Below are 21,549 nucleotides of genomic sequence, written 5' to 3'. Positions count from 1 at the left end.
TTGTTTTATTATTATTATTATTTTAAATAATTTTCTTGAGAAATGAAAAATTTTGTTCTTAAAATCTTCATTTCATTGGATGCAATTTGTGCTAAAATCTTTTCAACTGAATTGTAGTTTCATGAAGATTTATTATTTTTAAATTGTTTTCATGCTATAAATTCAAAAAATTACTTCTTATTTTTGGGCGCAGCCGCCGTATTTGGTCATTCCCAAGATGGAAGTACACAAGACTTTTTAAGTGCCGAAGTTCCCGAAAAAGTTGGATGTTTATTGCTATGCAAACTATTGAAAACAATGCAAAATGTGCCATTTTTTCAGATATTTCATAATTATTTTCTTGAAAAATGTGAAAATTTATCTTCAGAACAATTTTTTTTATTCTAATTGCTTTAGACCCTTATGTGCTAAAAACTGACTATTTTGACTTAACTGTAGTTTTTTAAGGATTATTAATTATTTATAACTACTTTTATGCTACAAATTTAAAAATCTACTTATTATCTTAAGTTTTTCACTTAGTCGCCATATTTGGTCCTTTGCATGATGGAAGTAGACGTAAACTTCCAAAAACAGAATTGGATGTTTATCTCTATGTAAACTATTGAAAGTAACATAAAATGTGCAACAAATTATGAATTTTTAAAAATTAATTATTTTCTAGAAAAGAAACATTTTAATGGAAGCGTTCTTTAATAAGCAAAAGAGAAAAAAGATACTTGGCATTGGCCTATAATCGGCGGATGTTGATTTTTTGTTATTATGCATTTTGTGGTATGGCGATCGATGCAACAAGTTAATTATATTTATACTGAAAAATAGCTTTGTATTTTGCTCAATATGTTTTGTGTTTTTATAAATAAGAAAATAAAAAGGAGTATTGTGAACCAAAAGACCAAAAGCGAATGCTAAAAGATTGCTGCTCCACTACAGCAAAACGCTAATATTACTCATGACATCGAGAAAACGCTAAAATGAGTTGGAAGCACTTTGTTTTTAACAATTAGTAAATCAATTAAAACAATTTTTAACAAAGTTTAAAAAAACTTAAAATTTAGGAAAGAAAAAAAAAAGATTTTTTTTTTTTAATCTAAGGAGAAAAGTTTCAGTTCTTCCGCGTTTCTACTTTAAACTTTGATTATTTTGAAAATATTGCTATTTAAACTTAATTTTGAATAGAGCGAGTAACCTGGAATTTTTTAAAAAACAACCTGGAAAACCTGGAAAAGTCGGGGAATTTTTTTTAACCACAAGTGTATGAACCCTGTTAATCCTTAATAACCTAGAGTTTCAATTTTGATACCAATCTTTTTTGATACCAATCGTTTAAACCGAATGTTCACATTACTATTAGTTTTTTTTATAGGTTGGCTGTACATATTTTACTGTTGTATAATATTCTTTCCAAAGAAATTTTTAAAAAAATCAAATGTCATTATTGTTTTATTTTATCTATGACATATTACTTGCATGGCAAAGTGAACAAGTAAACACATTTTACTAAAAGTTTTGTTGAATACAAAATATTGTGTATTGTAAATATTGTAAAATAAATATTGTGATTTTTTTAGCTATTTTTCCCTTCATCTAGACCCTCAAGCAAACACAGTAATATTAAAAATAAATCACTTTCGTAAATCAGGCTACTAAGGGTTAATACAGGAACTTTATTATAGCATATTTTACTCTTAGAAAACAATTGTCTGCAAAAATTTAGACCTATATTTTAAAATAGAAATAGAGTAAAAAAAAATGCAGATATGAAATAAACCTTTTGGTAAAATTAATTTATTAGTATAATTTTTTTAATGATTATAAAATATATCTTTGCTTTTTTTGTAGTAATGTAGCTTTTGGCGAGATTTGATTATTTATCTTCCTGAGTTATCAATAGATACTAATTTTAATTCACATAAAAATTCAGGTAAAGGTTCCTTAACTTTGTTTCTTTTTTAAGACTTCAGGGTTTTTTCCCTTTGGAGCATGCTAAAAATCTGTTACGATCCCCCCAAATATGAAAATGATTGAAAGTAACTTTTATTTCAAGTCATATTGTAAATAAACAATAATCTCTATTCTAAAGTCTTTAAAATAGAGATTATTGGTTAACTTTTATAAAATTTTATTGTTGTCTTAAGTTTCTGCTCAACACTTAACTGAATTTCTTTGCTTAGATCTCAAATAATACATGAATTTCAAGTTGGCAAATTGTGTTATTTGAGACTGTACATAATTAATTTTTACTTTTATCTTTCTAGTTGGATTTTCTAATGGGAACATAAAGCCATCTAAAATTGGATGTTTGAGTTATACATCTTACAGGAGTTCAGAAAAGTTTAGGACGAGGCCGAAAAAAATACTTGTGAGTGAAGTTATGCTTAAAATGTATGAGCTTATGTGCTTATAGATGTGAAGATATCCAGAAAATTTCATGTCCTGGTTGAGTAAAAGTTTCTGTGTGGTTTCATCCCCCCCCCCATCCTCTCTTTTCTCTTGAATGTCCTCAAATGTCAGAGAAATTTTTGTTCTGAGAAATCTAAATTTAAGTTTAAAGTAATACATAGAGTTATAGTTGTTAAAATAGAGGAGTTAGAATAATTAAGTTAGAGGATTAACCAAACCACCATTGAAGAAGTTAAAAACCAATCAAAAGATTCAATTAGAACACAAATCATGTTATGAACGAAAGATTTCTCACTTGTATATAGAAAAGTAAGAATAATTCCAATTGGACAGAAAATAAAGGAAGAATGCTTATTAGCAGAAAGACACAGCCTATAAAACTAAAAGAGAAACAAAGTGGTTTCAATAACGTTGAACCTCTACCGTTCGCCGTTGTTGAACCTTCTCTTTCTATTTTATCCTTTTCAACTTTGTCTTTCTTCCAGTCAAATGTTTTTTTACTACTTCAAGTAAGACCATGAAATAGACACATAGTATTTTTACACAAAAAGATTTGTTAATTCCAAATGCAATTTTTGTGTATGGGAACAGAAATTAAAAAAAGAGACAGAAATGACTCTAAACTGGGGAACAGTTCTTTTCCTGTGTTTCAAGCCGTTATACTGTCGTTTGTAGGTGAAGGGCAGATTCTACAAATTTTTCTTTTTCTTGGATTTTCGTCGCCTATTGTACGATAGCTTTATTGTACAAGCTTGCTTATTTGATTTCCTCTGAAAAAAAAAGTCGAATTCCAACATTTTCCTATTGTTGGTATTGAGCCCAAAGCGTGATTCTTCAAATATCTCAAGCTTATTTCTGCAAATACTGCCATTTACCTGCCCAGGGCAGTATATTCTTTTGATACATTACAACCTTCATATTTGTATCTTGATTTGATTATTTTATCTAAATTGTCGATCGCAAGATCATTTGTAGCCGGTTGCAGGAATATCTTGGACCTTGTTTTCCTTATCAGAATATTACTATTAATAAATATTTTATTCATATTCTAAATTAAAGTGAAGTCCTGTGGTTTTGTGGTAGTGCTTTGCACTTCCACACTGCAGACCCACGTTCGATGCCTGGGTTTGGCAGAGTCAACTCTGCTTCTCATCCCTTCAGTGGGTTGATTAAATAAATACCAAGCATGACTTATGAACTAAGTACTGTGGAATTCGCATTAGGCAGTCCATCTAACCGCAACATCTGCCTTGCATCCCAGTGCTAAATGTTAATCCATAACTAAGTTTTGTTGATTTCAATTTCAAGAGTATAAAGTTGAGAAAATGCATTTGAATTAATCAAATTGTAGGCATAGAATCAAATTTTAAAAGTTTAAAATTTTAAAAAGGAAAAAAAAAAATGTATGAATTGGAAGTTTACTTTTTTTCTGCAGAAAATATTTTTTAATGGGTTAATAGTACTGCCATGGAAAAGTAAAGTGCAGTATTTGCAAATTTTTAATTTTTTTCATCTATTGTACTCTAGCTTTATTGTACAAGCAGGCTTATTTGGTTTGCACTGAAAATAAAGCATGAACAAAGCATCAATTCTAAAATTTCCCTATTGTAAGTATGGAATTCAAGACTTTGTTTTTTGAAATATCTCAATCTCATTTCTGCGAATACTATGCTTTACTTTCTCACTTCTCATGTAAATCCAAAGTAGATTGTAGTGTCAGAAGTAGCAAAACTCAGCATTACCTCTATAGTCAACATGTTAAATAACACTAGTCTGAGACCTCTGTGGTAGAAGCTTAGTCTTTTTAGCCGCAGATTATGGATTCGATTCCTGCCAGTGCCTTGAGTGTTATTTCCTTCTCTTTGCATTGTAAATCTTTCCTGTGTGTGTCCAGAGGCAAGGTGCTTTGTGTGCAATCATCTGTGTATGTGAAGCTATTTACAAATACAAAAGTGACGACAAGCAACAGGCTCTGGGCCCAGTGCATCTGGCAACATCTCATGGAGAAACATAACAGGGTTTGTTGGAACACTAGCCTACACTTCATAGTCCCCTGTTGTTACACGTGGCTAAACTTGTTCTGATGGGACCCTGAAGGCAGCTCTGTTTTTGAATCCAGACCAGAAGCCTGGCGATCCCTAATCCAGAATCCTCAGAGGTATCAAATTGGAAGGAGAACTTGTATGCCTTCGTGTCCACGACAGATTAAACGGGAACCATCTCCGTGCACAATAGTGATGACCACTAGAGTGCACGGTCGACCTTTCAGTTACGAATTCAAAACCCTACCAATCAGGCCAGTACAGCCATATGTTAAGCAACATGCAAAGGTTGTTGTATTATTTACCAAGCTGTTTTGGCCCGATTGGTAAAGCATTGGGACTCGTAACTGAAGAATCCTAGTTTCAATTCCAGCGAATCAAAAATATTCCATGTTAGTTAATGGTGGTTAGGGCACATTAAATAGGGGAAGCTGGAGAGGTTTGACCCACTTTTTACAAAGGTATTTAAAAAAAAAGTTTCCATAAGAAAAATTCCTAGCTGACTTTTTTCGAGAGGAAATAAATCTCAGCAACTTTTTACATTGTTGTTTTTTATCTAAATTTAAATATATTTTTTTTATTAACAATTTTTCAGGAGTCCAAACTGAATCAAACCTCCCCACTTGAGGAAGGTTTGTCCCACCATAAGGGAGGTTTTACCGAACGAGGATAAAAGTTATAAAAACTATACTGAAATGTTAATGTATCTGATTTACTACTATTATATGATATAAGCAACAATTATATAAAATGAAAAACCATAAATTTATTTAATGACATGAGAATATTTCACGTTTTTACTCACTGTCTAAAAACAAGTGTAATCTTCGTTTTGCTTTTTAAAAATATTTTTAGACATTTTCTTACTATTTTTCATATTAAGCATTTTTCTACTTCAGCTTTGACAAGGGTGTCTGTCAAAATTCTCAATGTGATCTGTTTTCTACCTCCTTTGACTTTTCTAGGCCCTGCTTTGGCAAAGCGGCGCTGCTGTTCAGGTGTTACGAGTTGTGAATTGGATTAATAAGGGCCTGTATGGGTTGAATATCTCATTAAGTGTATTAAACAAAGTAGAAAAGGGGTCAAATTTCAGTTGTGTTTAGTTTGATCATAATTATTCACAAACAGGAAGTGTTTCAAATGACTATTATATATACTATGTTAAGTGACTCAAATTACAAGTTAAGAGCAACATTTATTTCATTTGAACTAAACACAATCTTACTTGAAACAAATAAATAAAATACGTTGTTTTAAAAATGTTACACCATCAAACGAAGAGTTTGACCGCAGTCGAACCTCCCTTAATAGCCATTTTAGAAAATATAATAAAAAATGTATTAAAATAAATTGTGAATTTTTCAACTAAATATACAGGCTTTTAGCACATTAATCAGAGTATATAAATAATGCAACTTATTTCTGTAAAATTGAATGGCAAATCACATAGGGGAGATGAACTTGCAACGAAAAATTTTATTTTTTTGAGTGAAAAAACTATTACATGTGATTTATTCTTAATTGTACTTCAAATTGGCTAAAAAATAGAAACGGCTTTTGATTTGACTCAATATCATGCTGCCTTCCAGTACTCATCAGTTAAAAATTTGTTTAAATATGAAAAGGATAGGGTGGGTCAAACCTCTTGTGTAGTCGAACCTCCCCAGTCTCCCCTATGTAGTGGTCGCAAAGTCCTTCAAGGGAATTGATACTTGGATCAGGGATTACTAGACTTCTGGTCTAGATCGGAAACAGAGCCGTCTTCTGCCCCTCATTTAATCGGTTAAACCACAAATAGTGATAAGTACGGGGGACCTTTTTAATGTGATACGATATATTGTTTACCACTCAATGTATGAGTTTTCAACTGCCACTTAAGTTCAAGAGCGATTGGAAATGTTCAGAAAGGCGCCACTATCCATCTCGCCTGGAAATAATTTTACCAATGATATAGAAAGTTGGTTGTTTCATTAACTCGACTCTCATTGACTTTAAAATATGTATTGGCACTTCAAGTGAGTGCTTCATTTTAAAAGACTAAGAGTATTTTTAAAGCAAACAATATATTGGTGCCCCAAAGCGTTATGTTCGGAACCTCTGTGGCCGGGCAGTGAAAATACATGCTTCGTATGTGTGAGGTTGGAGGTTCAATTCCTAGTTGCCCTGTGTGTTTTTTTCCTCTCTCTTGTGATGTAAAATGTTTCATGTGTTGTCTTGTGTGTAAATAAAAAATTGTACTATGTGTTGCTTTATTAGAAGTCCACCCTGAGGCAATGGCATCCCTCTTTCCCATAGTTGTGAGGCACGACAACAGCAACAGAACAAAGTGTTTTTATGTTAAGTGCTCACACATAACATCAATTTAGCAATATATAGCAATTATTTAATCTGCATCAAAATCTGTTCTGATGAAAGTGAGCCTATAACTTGAAGGCTTGCAGTTGAAGTACCATTTCACAATTTGAAGCCGCAAAAGAAGTTAACCACGTATGCAAGAAACCATATACACTGGTGTGCAAAAATTAAGGACGAGACGAATTTTTCAATATAACTTTGTACAAAAGCTTTACAAACCAACACATTTAATACCGTAAGATCTGCAATACGTAAGGAAGTATGAAGTAATAAAAAAATATGTTGTTGCTGGCTGATATATGAATGCAATCATTCATTAAAAAAATTAATGTGTGCATTGCAATTACAGTAAGCCTCATTAATCCAGAACCTAATTAAACCAGTCTTCACTTAATCTAGGCATCCATTTAGATGTAAATGCTGTATAAATAAAAGGAGAGTTAGCGCAATAATGTATTTTTGTAGGCATTTAAAATATATGTTTGAACATACAACACCTTTTTTCCTCTAATGCAGTTTTAGATTTCGTTTTCTTGAATTCAAAATACAACTTTTACTGTGCACAGTAGTTTATTTATGTAGCTTAGCATCAATTTATTGGTTATTTTGTTTAATCTGTACTTTCATTAATTCAGACGACCTGAATCACCTATTCGGCCAGATTAATGAGAGTCCACTCTAGATTTTAAAAAACATTATTTTTTTATGCTTATCTCTATTAATTGTTAACCATGAATTTGCATTATAATTTTAAAACTTTTTTGTTCTTAACATAGGTGGTAAATAATGGCAGATTAACCTACGTTGGATATAACTACAACAATGAATTGACAAACGTTACTTCATCAGTGTAAGTTTTGTTTCTAATTAAAATATGATATTTATTTCTTTGTTCAAAATACTTTCATGAAATACTGATTACTTTTCATCTACTTGAATAATATGTATAATGCTCTAGTGAAAGATATTATTAGTTTTGCATAATTTTTGTTCATTTTTATAAAAGTAGTGTAAAGAAAAAGTATTGCAATGAATGTTGAACTTTTCAATAGGGATGCTCTGGATATGTAGTATCTATTTGGTATCCAATTGATTTTTAACTATCCAGTATCCGATTCAGTCACTCCACTTCAGACTGTATACCCAACAGTTTTAAGACAGATATCCGGCAGGTCATCTGGTAATAATGTAGGGAGAAAAAAAATTCAATAAAAATCTATTCTTTGAACTTTTTGGATAATGAAATGAGACTTCGTGCTTCCTTTCCTATTTTCTGCTTCTAAAACAAAAATTACAGATTATACCTTCAACTTTGTAATGGGCAGGGAAGCTCTCCACATTTTTTGCTTTTTCGCAATTTCCTTTTTAAGTTTCTCTTCAGCTTTTTCTAAAAAATAATTATGCATTAACAATATAATAGCACTAACAACTGGGAACAAATTTAAAAATGATTATGTTGACTAATTTGTAATGAAAGTTTAATTTTAAATGTTTTTTTCCCCCTTAACTTCATCAATATTTAAAAATAAAACCACCAAATTGTGTACTTGTTTGTTTGCTTACAAATAATTTTTGCTTAGTTTTTACTAACAGTGGGGACAATTGAGATAATAACATTTGGGTACTTTAGTCTTAAATTAAAGACATTTAAAATAAAATATAGAAACTTTACTTTTTATTATCTTGTTAAATTTCATCCTGCAAATTATTTAAACCGCTAAAAATATGTATGAGCCATAAAACATTTGTAAATAATAATATGCACATGGAAATGAGTTTCTGTGAGAACAAAACATAAAAGATCAGTTTCTTTGACTCATGACAACTAGGACTTTTTTTTAAGTGTCAGTTTAAATGTGGAAAAAAAAGCCTTTTTTTTAAACCCGTAACAGGGGAGGTGAAAAAAAGAGGACACAACAGGGGATGCGAGGTCTCTGAGACCGCTCTAATTTTTTTTAGAAATCGTGTAATTAAGATAAAGTCCTGTAAATTCCCTGAAATATTCTTTGTACTTTTGTTTGCACAGCAGAAAAATATTTTTGAATTTTGAATTGAAATATACATTTTCTGACATCATCACTGACAACTGAGGCTACTATATTGAAGCAAAGATGATTATGGCTACTATTTTAGTGAAATATGGGCAACAAAGACTATTTTGCAATCAATTGTAACAAAATGCAGCAGCTATTTTAGTGAAAATGCAACTAGAAGACCTGTTTTTTTCTTTTTTTTCTTTTCTAGGGCGAAAAAAAGGTTAAAAAAATTGAACGTACTCTTTAACATTTGCCCCCTACTCCCCCCCCCCTCCCCGCAAAAAAAAAACAAGAATGCTTTACCAGGTTTATTTGTTTGAAAATTAGCTTTTTAAAAGTAAGAAAATGAAATATAGTCAAGATATTCACTATCATAAATGTGTGATTTTAGTATCGTATTAATTTTATTATGTCTTTGTTTTTGGGATTGCTACACAGTGGATTCTCTTTATCTGAACTAGAGGTAGGCAATGTCGTTCTTTTTAATGATCTGTTCATTAAAAATGATTGGATTATCCGTTCATTAAAAATGATTCATAATTCATTCTTTTGATTGTTCATTTGAAAGACTTGGTTCATTTAAAAAAAGTTGCAGGTGATCTCTCTGCACAACATACTCATGTACATTTGAAATGTATCATTAGATCAGTAATATTCTTAGAAGAAAAAATAACTGAAATCAGCTAAAAGTAAGAAAATATGCCTATGAAAAATTAATCAAAAAATATTTTATTTGGGGTCCGATATAGAATGTTCAGATAAGCACAATCTGCTTCTTCGTCATTGAGTTTGAGACACATACCCTAAAAGAAGCTTCGCAGACTTCAGAACGTGTGGCGAGTCAGCAAGTAAAGAAGGTGAAAGCATTTCATGATATAATATAACGCAAATGTTGAAGTAATTACAGAACTAGTGTTCTTTTAAAGCAATTCAGAATATGATTTGTAAAAGGTCAAGATGTTATTAATTTAAAAAGAATTAAGATAGTTGCAGCCAATTTACTGTGAACTGGTTTCAAAATAAAGTTTTTTTTTAAGTAAACTTCTGCTTTTTAAATAATAACTGAAGTAAATTGTCGAAACTGACCTTTTTTGACCCCAAAACAAACATTTGTCAAGCATGACATCTACCCAAAAGAAAGAGGAGTGTTACTTGAAATATTTTTTTTACCCAGCTACAACATTTGTATATACAGGGTTTTTCAGTTAACTGTTTCAGAACCCCTATGAGGGATAGGGTGCATTGTGGCGACTCGAAATCATACAGTAATAAAGGGTCCAAAATGATTTCTCAACCCGAGAAATTTGAGATATGTTGGGAGTATTCCAGATTTTCCGGAGTTCCATGCGCCAAAGATATGAGGTGCATTGCAACCAGTGGAAAACACTTTGAATACTTACTTTGACCCACGTACCTTTTGCTGTTTTAAATATCAAGTTAAAAAGATTTTTTATGTATAGTCTCTGTCCTAATGGTGCTTCTGTATACACTGGTGTGCCAAAATTAAGGACGAAGTCGAAAAGTTAGCATATCAGCTGAACGAAGAGGCAGAGCGGACAGAAAGACCAATCAGGAGATTAAGTAAGGTGATGTACGGTAGCACATGCGCAGATATGCAGGCAAACATAATGGGGGAGTCTGAGTAGTATAAAGCATGTTGTTGGTGTAAGATCAGTTTTTCTGGCAATGAGATTGCACGCCGTATAGCAGTTAAAATCACACAGAGTTGCTGCCTCAGCGAGAAATGGCGAATAATCAATCTGTTAGACGACATCTGGATGCTTTTACCCGAGGTCAAATCATTAGGAAGTTGGAGGAAGGCCGCAGTGTGACAAGTGTGGCTGCAGAGTTCGGAATTGCTCACAGCATCGTTTCACGACTTTGGAGACAATTTCAGACTACAGGAACAGCTATCCGGTGGTTCAGTAGTGGTCGTCCACAAGGAACCACACCCGCAGATGACCGGTATATTGTCTTACAGGCCAGAAGAAACGGGGGCAGACGGCGGGAGAAATCGCTAGACACACGACACAGGCGACTGGACGACCGATATCGCGTTTTATCGTGGCCAGAAGACTGCACAGGGTGGTTTGTTTGCACGACGCCCTATACGGTGTGTACCTCTAAACGCTTGCCCATCGGAGAAGGCGTTCTCTGTGGTGCTGGGAACACCGGAATTGGAGAGACAATGAATGGGGACGAGTACTCTTTACAGATGAGAGCAGATTCAGTCTGAGTAGCGATTCTCATCGCATACTCATCCTGAGAGAGCAGAGAAGCCGCAATCATCCCTCGAACATCATTGAAAGGGACAGGTATGGAGGTCGCGGTGTTCTCGTTTGGGGAAGCATCATGCTTGGTTGTCGTACAGACCTTCACATCTTCGACGCAGGCTCAGTCAACGAGACCCGTTATTGTAACGAGACTCTTCTTCCACATGTGCGTCTTTTTAGAGGTGCTATGGGTCCGCAGTTCCTTTTCATGGACGACAATGAACCATGTCATCGCACAGTAGCTGCCGAACAGCTCTTAGAGAGTGAGGATATTGAACGTATGGATTGGCCGGCACGATCTCCGGATCTCAATCCCATCGAGCATGTATGGGATTTTCTAGGCAGACGCTTGGCAGCTCGTACCTTACCACCAGTAACGATTTGGGAGCTTCAATTGGCGCTGCAAGACCAATGATCAGCAATGCCTCAACAACTCATTGACACCCTCATTCTCAGCATGGGCAGACGCTGTGAAACCTGCCTAGCAGTCGGGGGAGATCATATCCCATACTAAAGACCGGATATTTCTTGCTGGACACCCATCACAGGAATGTTTCGGCCTTCAGTCGCATTGCACTCCATGCTACTATTTCAATAAAGCTTCTTTTTATCCCTCTGATTTCTCTTTTAGTAAGTGTTGCTTACATTACACATGTCCTTACGTATTGGATCTTACGGTATTAAATGTGTTGATTTGGAAAGCTTTTGTACGAAGTTATATTGAAAAAACAGTCTCGTCCTTCATTTTTGCGCACCAGTGTACATCGCCGCCCAAAGAAAGCATTTTCAACTCCGCATTGCTTATGATTTCAAGTCTTCATAATGCACCCTACCTCTCTTAGGAATTTTGAAACAGTTAACTGAAACATCCTGTATACAACATATAATACTACCAATAGACCATGAAAAACGAAAAAAGTAACAACAAATATATTGGTAGCTCAGGCTGAATACCAAATAACTTAATTTAAAAAAAAAAAAAAACTCTCCAAATATTATGGGGAACTTCAGCATTGTTCCACAGTACCCATGAAAACAGAAAAAAAAGCAACACTTTTTTTAAATCTGAAGAAAAATTCAACATTAATAATCCTTATTAAAAATCTCTGGATATTGAATGTTTGAATAAGCAACTAGGAAATCACCAACCAAGTTGAAAATAAAGCCAAATCAATATAGTTGATAGGAATGTTATAGAAGACAAAAAGGATTGCCAGAAAGGTGATAAAAGGTATTTTTAGAAATAATTTTAGCAACAGCAAGCATGAGGAGGATTTTAGCAGGTGCGAGGGACAAAAAGTGGAAAGTCCAAACATTTTCTTAGTGGCCCAAACAAGTTACACAAAACATTACTAAAATGGATACATTGGAAAATTGCAAAGGAACTGCAACAATAAAAGAAAATGATGAATAAAGCAGAAAGTAAAAAGGTTTGAAGTGAATATATTGCACTGCACTGAGAAAAAGGAAATTTGAGATTGATTGAGAGTTGAAAATTTGAAGATAAATGTAATTTAAAGAAAAAATAAAAACATTTTATCACAAGTTCATCCATGTTCAATGTACCAAACTGCTAACTGTTCAGAAGAACAGTTGTTCATATTTTACGTGAATGAACCGATCCTTTCATTATAAGGATTTGTTCTTTTTGACCCAATTGTTTATGAACGACGCATCCCTAATCTGAACACTCCCTAATGTGAACACCCCAATATTCTGAACACATTTCGATGATCCCAGTGAAACTCCATAGACTTAGCATAGGATGACCTCTCTGTATTCTGAACACCCTGTAATATGAACACCCCAGTGTTATGAAATCTACTGTTTACCCCCTTTAATTATTACCCCTCTATATACTTTTCTCCGCACACACCCCACCTCTTAGCCGTAGGCCTTAGGTTCCACCGCCCGGGGGGTCCGCGTAGCGGGCCCCCCGCACGGCTGGGTGCAGCGGTCGATAGTCGTATCATGCTACGGACGCGCTTGGTGCTTATTGCGCCGGGGAAGGTCCCCGTGCTGGGCGTCAGCCCAGCTGGGAGTTTACCCCTTAATGTGTGGGTCTTGCTCACCGTGAGATACGGTATATCTCCCCGTACCTCGTTAGTGTGCCATGACCCCCTGAAAGGGAATGGGGTTAGACATAAATACACTACTGCATATGTATAAACTACTGCATTTCATAAACTACGGCATAAACATAAACTAGGACACCCCGTCCATGTGGAGAACAGATATCAATCTGTCTCGATTTCTTGGGTGTCCTCTCTGTAATAGAAAAAATGATTATTTGCTGTGAAAAAAGAAAAAAGATTATTAATTCATCTGCCGTAGTTGTGATACTCACCGATCATTTATATGTCTCGGCTTAAAATGAGTGATCACATGATGTCTGCAATGGAAATTAAAGTTATTAAGTGGGATATTCGAGGGGGGGTCACTGGGGGTGGAACGTAGCTTCCTTCATAACCTCGAGACTCCTTCATCTCCTGGAAGCTTGTTACATCTTGCAATGCTCTGGGGTTTTTTTTTTCTTTTTACATTGAACAGTATATTATCACAATTTACAGGACATCACATTACTACAGTTAACAAATACAATACATTACAACATTTATATTTTTGGTTGTTTTTGAGTTTTGCTTTTTTTTTTTTTAACCCCCAGAGTTGCTTACCGTCTCGAGGTGAGGGACTCACCCTCATGATCCTTTGTGTCCATTTCGTCACGACACCCCCAGTTTGCCCCCTCAGGAGTACTCAGCTCTTGGGGTTGACTAGTGGTAGGGGGTGGTAATAGGTTAGTTAAGCTATTTAAAGGTGGAGAGAGAGTGCCCAGCGCGCGCCTTGACCCCTCTATATACTGATCATAATGTAGGAGAAAGGAGAGAAACATCCTGGCCCCAATCCCTTGGGCTTACCCAATATAGCCCAAAGCAGCAGAGAATATATTTCTCACCCCTTTGGTAACTAACTAGCATGTGCGTAGGATTAGTAAACAACGGGTGATATTAAGGACAATGAGAAAGGAACACGTAGCTGTGTGGATCGCAGCTATGTGTCACTTAAATTTTCAGTGCACTGTGGAAAAAGTAAAAGAGCTGTCACTATATGATGCACAGAAGAAAGGTTAGGTTGAGCATCACCCAGAAGCTTTTCCGCTAAAGTATTCAATAACATGCACTCTTCCCCGAGTATACACAATGCAAAAACAAGCCTTTTTATACTACAAACTACAAAAGCAACTATTTTTATTTGTGGAACTCAGTGGCAGCTCTGTATAAGGTCGCTTGGCTTGCATGAAAAATCACTCCTGTTTGTGTTTTTTTATAGGGGTAGTCCGTCACGCGTAATATTATGGCTCAGGGCTATTGCTTGTTCAGAAAATAAGAGGGAGGGAGATTCCTTGCTGTTGATCCATAATAATTCTGTACCAAATTTCAATTTTGTAGGTGCTGTGTAGTCCATATCCACAGACACAATTTCTTTTGGCATGACTTTCTTTTAACATATAAAGATGCATACAGACCTTAATTCAGGGGGAGAAAACAATAATTAACAAAAATCAGAATTGCATAAAGGGATTGTCTACAAATGGTGTCTCTTTGAATGGTTCATGAAACTGACTGTTATGACAAGGGAGAGGTCATAAGAAGTGTAACATCAGTTTTATAACAATATGCTTACTTGTAAAACAGTATTACGTGTGATGAAGGGATTGGATAAGAGGATGTATGACACAGGGGTAGGGAGAGTCTGATTTGTTTTTTAAAAAAGGGGAGGGGCATTATTTATGGGCAGCAACAAACTGTAAAGGAGCCTTTTACAAAAGTCCCCCTTAACCAAAACCTTTTTAATTTTAGTAAAGTGGAATAATAGTAATTTATTTTACAAAAAAGGAAATAATTTAACCAAGGTCAGGTTTTTTTTCTTTTGGCAAAAATCAGCTGAACAGCAATATAGTATTAATAAAATATTTTATGCTAGTACTGCACGCATAAAAACTTATTCAGGGTGGCGACAGATCAAGGAGATCAGGGAAAAGTCAAGGAACTTTATTAATCAGGGAAAAGTCGGGGAAATATCAGGGAATTTTGAAAAAATAACAAAAAATCAAAGAAAATTTATTTTATGAAGAAAAAAAAATTTTTTTTTTTGCTTTACAAAATTAAGTACTCTAATTCCCTACGCATTTTCTGCCAATGATCTGTTTTAAAAAAAAAGAAAATTAATGAGGTGTGATTATACACTGCCGCATATTTGTGCATCTTTTTTCCTCAACGTCCAAGTATTGAATCTTACTTATTAACCAAAGGATGAACTTCCTAAGATTGCTTCTGTGTCTGTTAGGTTGTTTATTTTACCTAGCTTGAAATTTCCTTTTACGCTTTCAATGCTACGTAAAATAAACAACCATACAGGCAAAGAGGAAGCCTTCATTAATGCCTTAGCTTCTTTGCCTTTATTCCGTTGTCTTGAAGTGATTAGCGTACTGTAATCACGATCTCAAGAAGAAATCTTTGGTTTTTGAATTAATACTATAAAAGCTTAAAAGTTATCACTTCTTTGCATTTTCAATTTAATTGCTAAAACTGAACTTTCAATAAAAAAAACTTTGTTTTTTGCCGTTATACTATTTGTTGCCACCGCAGATTATAAAGGTTTTCTTTTCTTCAGACTTAAGTGATTCTTTAATTTTATAACCAAGTTGTATTCTTTTATATGTTTTGAAATTAACTAATTGCTTTTTTTTCTTCTTGCATTTCAAAGTTTTTTGTTACTAAAGCAATCTAAGATTTTTTTTTCATTACATACTGAAATGATTTTAAATAGAGTTAACTTGTGTACTTAAGTAATTTTTTTTTTTTTTATTGTTAAAATGCTGTATTCATTCATTAAAACCTATGTTCTTGATTAGAGAAAAGCTCCCTATGAATGGATGTCAAATGGTTTCATCTGTTTTGCATAAATATTCTATTCTTTCACTATTACTTGTTATTCTTGCAACAATTATTATACTGTTTGAAAACTTAGTTCAAAATGACTTTAATTACTTTTTAGTTCTATCTTAAATACACATATGTTTTTAAGAGTAATTTTAATAGTTTCTTAAAATTCTCATGCTAAGTGGTTTCTGGAAGTGAAGTATTTTTTTTTAAATTTTCTATAATCTTTCCATTGTAGAAAAATTTAATGTACTATTTTGTAGGTTCCCCCCCCCCCCCCAAGATTCCAAGATTGACTTGATATATTTTTTAACCATTTTATTAAAAAAAAAAGTAACATCTTTTGAAAATATATCTTTAGTTCAACAACTTTACACAGCTTAAAACGTTAAAAATACTGCATTTTATACAGATATACAATGGATTTCAAGTAGAGCAAAGAAAGAAAACCATTATCATTGGTAACGTAAATCAGGGAAATTTGGTGAACTTAATCAGGGAAAAGTCAGGGAACTTTTTTTCACAGTTCCTGTCGCCCCCCTGTTATTTGAAGGATTCCCGAAATAGAAAAGAGTTCCACTGTTTAAGCTAACTATAATTTATAAATTTAAACCATAGGTATTTACCGAAATATTTTTTGCCTACAGTTTGTTTTCGTGAAAAAAATTTGTGCAAATAAAACAAAATATTTTATATGTTTCATTTTGTATGATGCAACATTACTTCAGTACACTAAGCATTAAAATGTAGGGGTATTATAATTTATCATGAAATGTATTTAATATGTTTTAAAAGAAATGATTTGTGAAAAAGGTTTGGTTCATTGTTTTGAAAGAGCATTGCATGGAAAAAAAAAACATGTGATAGATAACTGAAAGCTATTGTTGAGCCGGATATCCAAATCCCAATGCAAAGGGACACTGGATATCCGAAATTTGGTATCCGGGAAATTCACTATCCAGTGCATCCCTACTACTCAAATCCATTAGGTCTTTTAAATGATTTTGATTTCCACTTCTATTTTCATCTGTTCTTTGATTTTATTAAACATTGATTTTTTTTTGTTGCTCTTTTTGTTCTGTTTTTTCTTACTAGCAGTATTTTGAAACCATTTTATTACATTGCGTTTAATTTTAACATCATATTAATTCTGGCTCTGTTTAGGTTGAAAATTGGACTTTATAACAAGTCTAAAAAAGAAATGACAATGTATGACGTGGACGTTTTCTTCCTAAAACCATTGTTAAAATGTAAGTAATGTTCTACTTAAATGGCTATTTGAATGACTTCTATGCATCAAGTTTTGTGATAAAAAACTTATGTTTTATCCCCCCTCCCCTCTTAACAAACAATTTGTGATTTTAAAGTTGGAAAATAATTTCTCAAATAAAATTGTTTGAGAAATATTAAGGTAAATTTTGATTTGAGGTCATTAGTTCAATATTGATCCAGTTATTGAAATGTTTTTAAAATTTGAGTACCTTGAATGAGGGCTGTCTGTTTTTTGTATTCCAGAAAAAAACTAGTTAAAAAAAAAACATTCCCTTTTTAGGTAAATAGAAAATCCTGGACTACAAATTATTAACTTAGCAAAAACAAATATATGGGGTGTCTGAATCAAATGTACTGAATTTGGAGTGGTAGCTATTAAAGCTCAAAACTCGCGGTCGCCAGTCGCCAAATGCGACCAATTTTCAAATTTTGGCGACCATTATTTTCACTTCAGTCAACAATGTGGCTACCATTCGCCAATGCAACTTTCCCTGACCTATTGTCTTGATATATGACCTTTCCCCAAATTCTTTTGTCCACTAAAAGTTTGTCTATCGGATCGCTAGGGATGAAGGAGGGAAGGGGAGGAGTATTGTCCAATTGTGGCTAATTGTGCTATGTATTCTTGTTCTGAATAGAAAACAAAAATCGCAATCACGATGGCAAATTCGTTACAAAACTTGCTATTTCGAAAACTCGGCTTTCTTTACACGCGATCGTAAAAATAGACAAATTTCATACACCAATTTAGTAAATTACACTTTTTTGATCTTAAATTCATTTTTCAACTTTATTTCTCCTTAACAAATGGGTATTTCTTCGTTTTGCGGTATTTTTAAACTACGTGTTTTCAAAATGGCGTCACTTTGTTATTGTTTATTTTACCAGTTAAGACGAAAATGTCCTTTCCAAAATAAAAAGAATTAATCTTGTACATTTGGTTTACATATGAATAAAAAAAAAATGGCGCCTTTGAGTCAAAATGCTCCGAGACAAGGTAAAAACTATATCGCTGAAAAAAAAAAGTTTTTTTGCAAGATTTTTGATTTTTTGTTTTAATCATATTGTTAGTTTTTCCTTTTTTTTTTCTTTTTAAAATAAAAAACCTACTGGAGGAGAAGACATATCCGTTTATTTACTTTATTTCTCCTTAAAAAAGTTGTTATTTTTAAGTTCCGCGGTAAATTTTCAAAATGGCGTCTCACGTTTTCAAAATGGCGCCACGTTGTAGATTGTCCATTTTCACCATTTAGAAGAGGAAAATGTGTGTTCCAAAATAACTAAAGAGAAGTACAATCGTATTTATAAAACACATAAATAATAAAAAAAAATGGCATTCCTGCATCTAGAGAAGGTGGAAAGAATACGGCTGAAACCTTTTTTTCTTCTGCTGGATCTTTTATTTCACTTTTTATTTATTTTTTCGTTTTGTTTTATATTGTTTACCTTTCTTTTATTTATTCATTTTTTGACACTCTGGCTTCGATTTTTATAAAATTCTGCATGCATTTGTAAAAACAAAAAAATATTTTTGTAGAATCACAAATGGTTTAGGTTTTACATTCTGTTCAAGTTTTTGGTATTTTGTTGTTTTCTTTATCAAGGAACTAACTTGTGTTTTGGTTGAAAGCTGTGACGTTTCTAGAAGTTTTGAAAGCTGAAAAAAAAAAAAATTAATAATAATAATAATCTTATTTATTTATTTTTTTATCTTGATGTGTTTTGCTTAAAGATAAATTAATGCAGATTATAGTTTGCAAAAGATGTGTTAAATAATATCTGGGCAGGAGTGCCCGTTCCTCCCAAGTTTAATCCCCCCCTCCAAAATTTTTCCTCAACCCTCTTTTCCTTTTTTATTTTTAGCTCGTTTTTATTTTATTTTATTTATTTTTTTAATATTTTTTATTTACTTATTTATTTTTAATTATTATTTTATAAGAAACGTTCTTTGCTACGCCAATGACATACGCACAAATACTAAATAAATAAACGGATTAAAATAAATTAAATAATTTAAATTAAAATAAAGTTTGGCTATCATTTTTTGAGATTTGGCTACCATTTTGTGAGGATCTGGTAGCCATTGGCTACCAATTCAAAATTTGAGTTTTGAGGCATAGTAGCTATACTTAATAGAATGTTTAAAAGCATAAGAAAACTTTAAAATTAGATACCAATACAAACAAAGGTTTTATTAAAAAATTCAGTACACTTCCACGTGAGCTCCCTTCGTAAACTTTTCTGGACAATTCTTGTGTCAAGAAAAGTTTTGTGTCACTTCTTTAGGCTCTTATCCTGAGGTGTGTTTCTTTTACAAACTGTCAAAAACTGTTCCAAATTTTTTTTGTAGTTGTTATGGATTTTTGTTCTGCATTCCAGAGAACAATTTATGTCGTCTCTTGTTGTCGTCGTCTTATAAAAGAAATGCTGTTGCATTAGGCAAAAGGAAAAGAAAAATTCATCAAACTCCAAGAATTTGACTGCTAAATTTTGTCAGCCCCCCTGTTTGACTGCCCTTGAAGCGCTTAAACTTTTTTTTTTTTTAATCTAATGCTCAACTCTGGTACATTTGATTCAAACATCCTGTATTAATCCTTATAAAAGGAACAGTTCTACATCAAATTGTCACACATGCAGTTGTATAATACACATTATTGTGTAAAATATCGATTTATTTTAGAACTTTTTATTTTATGGTAGCATATTTATAAATCAGATGAATATTAACATTAGGTTTTAGCTCACTTAAAAGCAATCATAAAAAAAAAGGAAATTTGTTTTAATATATAAAAATTGTAAAATAGATGGATCTCAAATATGAAATATCATAATGAAGTATGAAATTTGCGTTAATAAAGAAAATGTTACTTTGAAATAACAATGATTTTGTTATATCATGATTAGTATTTGTTGACATAGATATCAATTTAAAGCTGAGCTTTCCTGCTTTAGTTCAAGTTTTTGTGCACTATGTTTTCACTTCATTTCAATATCTATTTGGACTTAAACCAAAATTTCTTGTGGTATTTTGATATGTTTCCATATATATATAAATTTTTTTTTAATCTTTTTTTTTTTTAAATTATAACAGTTTTTAAATCTAAAATTTCACTAACCCATTTTCAGCCAACAGTGCACAAACTCACCATTTCAATAAATATTTTTTAAATAACACGGTGATGCATTTTTTTTTACTAATTTTATTTTTATGCTTTTTTTAAGATCTTTAAAGACATCTATGTGTAAAGTAATAATAATTCAACAGGTGCAAACAATTTCTGAAGAATGAATGAACTTGAAACTGTTATTGCCCAATTTGGTTTTTTGAAAATGTATAATTAATCCACTTGAATTTAATCAAATGTTTCTCTATTGGTTTAAAGTTGCAAGTTCTATAAATAAACTGAAAATAAAGCAAATGTCATAAAAAAAACTTCAAAATTGTTATTCAAATTTAATAGTGCGTTAACGCACCATTGGCCGAATGTAAGAAAAATGGGCAAAAGGTGAAAATCTAGGTTTTATGCAAGGAATCTGAGGTTTATTGAAAATTATTATGCTATCAAATGGAACGAAAATGCTGTTAACGATTGTTAGTAATAATGGGACCATTTTGCCAATATTAAATGTCAAACAAGTCTCAAAGAAAGGCAGTTTTCATTTCACTACTGATCGTCGTTTCGGATTACAAAAACCACATTTATGAGGCAGTGAGAAGCAGAGATGTGAGTGGACATTTTCAAGTTTTAAGTATAACGGGTTTAAAGATAACATCCTAGGTAGGCTTTCATTGATTTTTTTTTTTAAATCATGCTGTATAGCAGCAACTACCAGGGCTACTAGTACCATCTCTTGCCCCAAGACAGACGAAAGGTTCACCTACCATGTGTACTGGTTATCTCCAAATTTTTAATTTTGCCACTTACATCCCTTTGCTTCTCACTGCCTCATATGGGTCATTCTTCAATAAATTTTCTGTCACCCGCCTTTTACAATAAAAACTTTAAGGAACTATTCATTTAACAATGATTTTTAATTTCATCAAAAAAATATATATCTATTTAAACCTGCCAAAAAAATTTTTATTTTTATTTTAGTATATTTTTGGTTCACAACATGTGAATTCTCACCTCCGTGGCATGTCACACACCTTGTGCGGCTGTTTATGTTGCTTAATAACTTGTTTAATTAAAATTATATTCTTATTTATTTATTATTCCTTTCA

At 32.8% G+C, this 21,549-nt stretch overlaps 1 protein-coding gene across 1 annotated transcript in view; it reads left to right on the top strand.

The window, feature by feature from the left end:
- The window catches only part of LOC129218994 (DNA-directed RNA polymerase I subunit RPA49-like), a 365,487-nt gene that overhangs the window by 255,251 nt on the left and 88,687 nt on the right, over nucleotides 1-21,549 (top strand). The window contains exons 3-5 of the mRNA XM_054853313.1: nucleotides 2,259-2,362; nucleotides 7,577-7,650; nucleotides 17,217-17,302. Coding sequence (XP_054709288.1) covers nucleotides 2,259-2,362; nucleotides 7,577-7,650; nucleotides 17,217-17,302 — 264 coding nt within the window. The remainder of the gene's footprint in view (nucleotides 1-2,258; nucleotides 2,363-7,576; nucleotides 7,651-17,216; nucleotides 17,303-21,549) is intronic.

Source organism: Uloborus diversus, chromosome 3 (genome assembly GCF_026930045.1).
Source record: "Uloborus diversus isolate 005 chromosome 3, Udiv.v.3.1, whole genome shotgun sequence".
NCBI classification, from domain to species: Eukaryota; Metazoa; Arthropoda; class Arachnida; order Araneae; family Uloboridae; genus Uloborus; species Uloborus diversus.
This window is presented reverse-complemented; position numbering and strand designations above follow the sequence as displayed.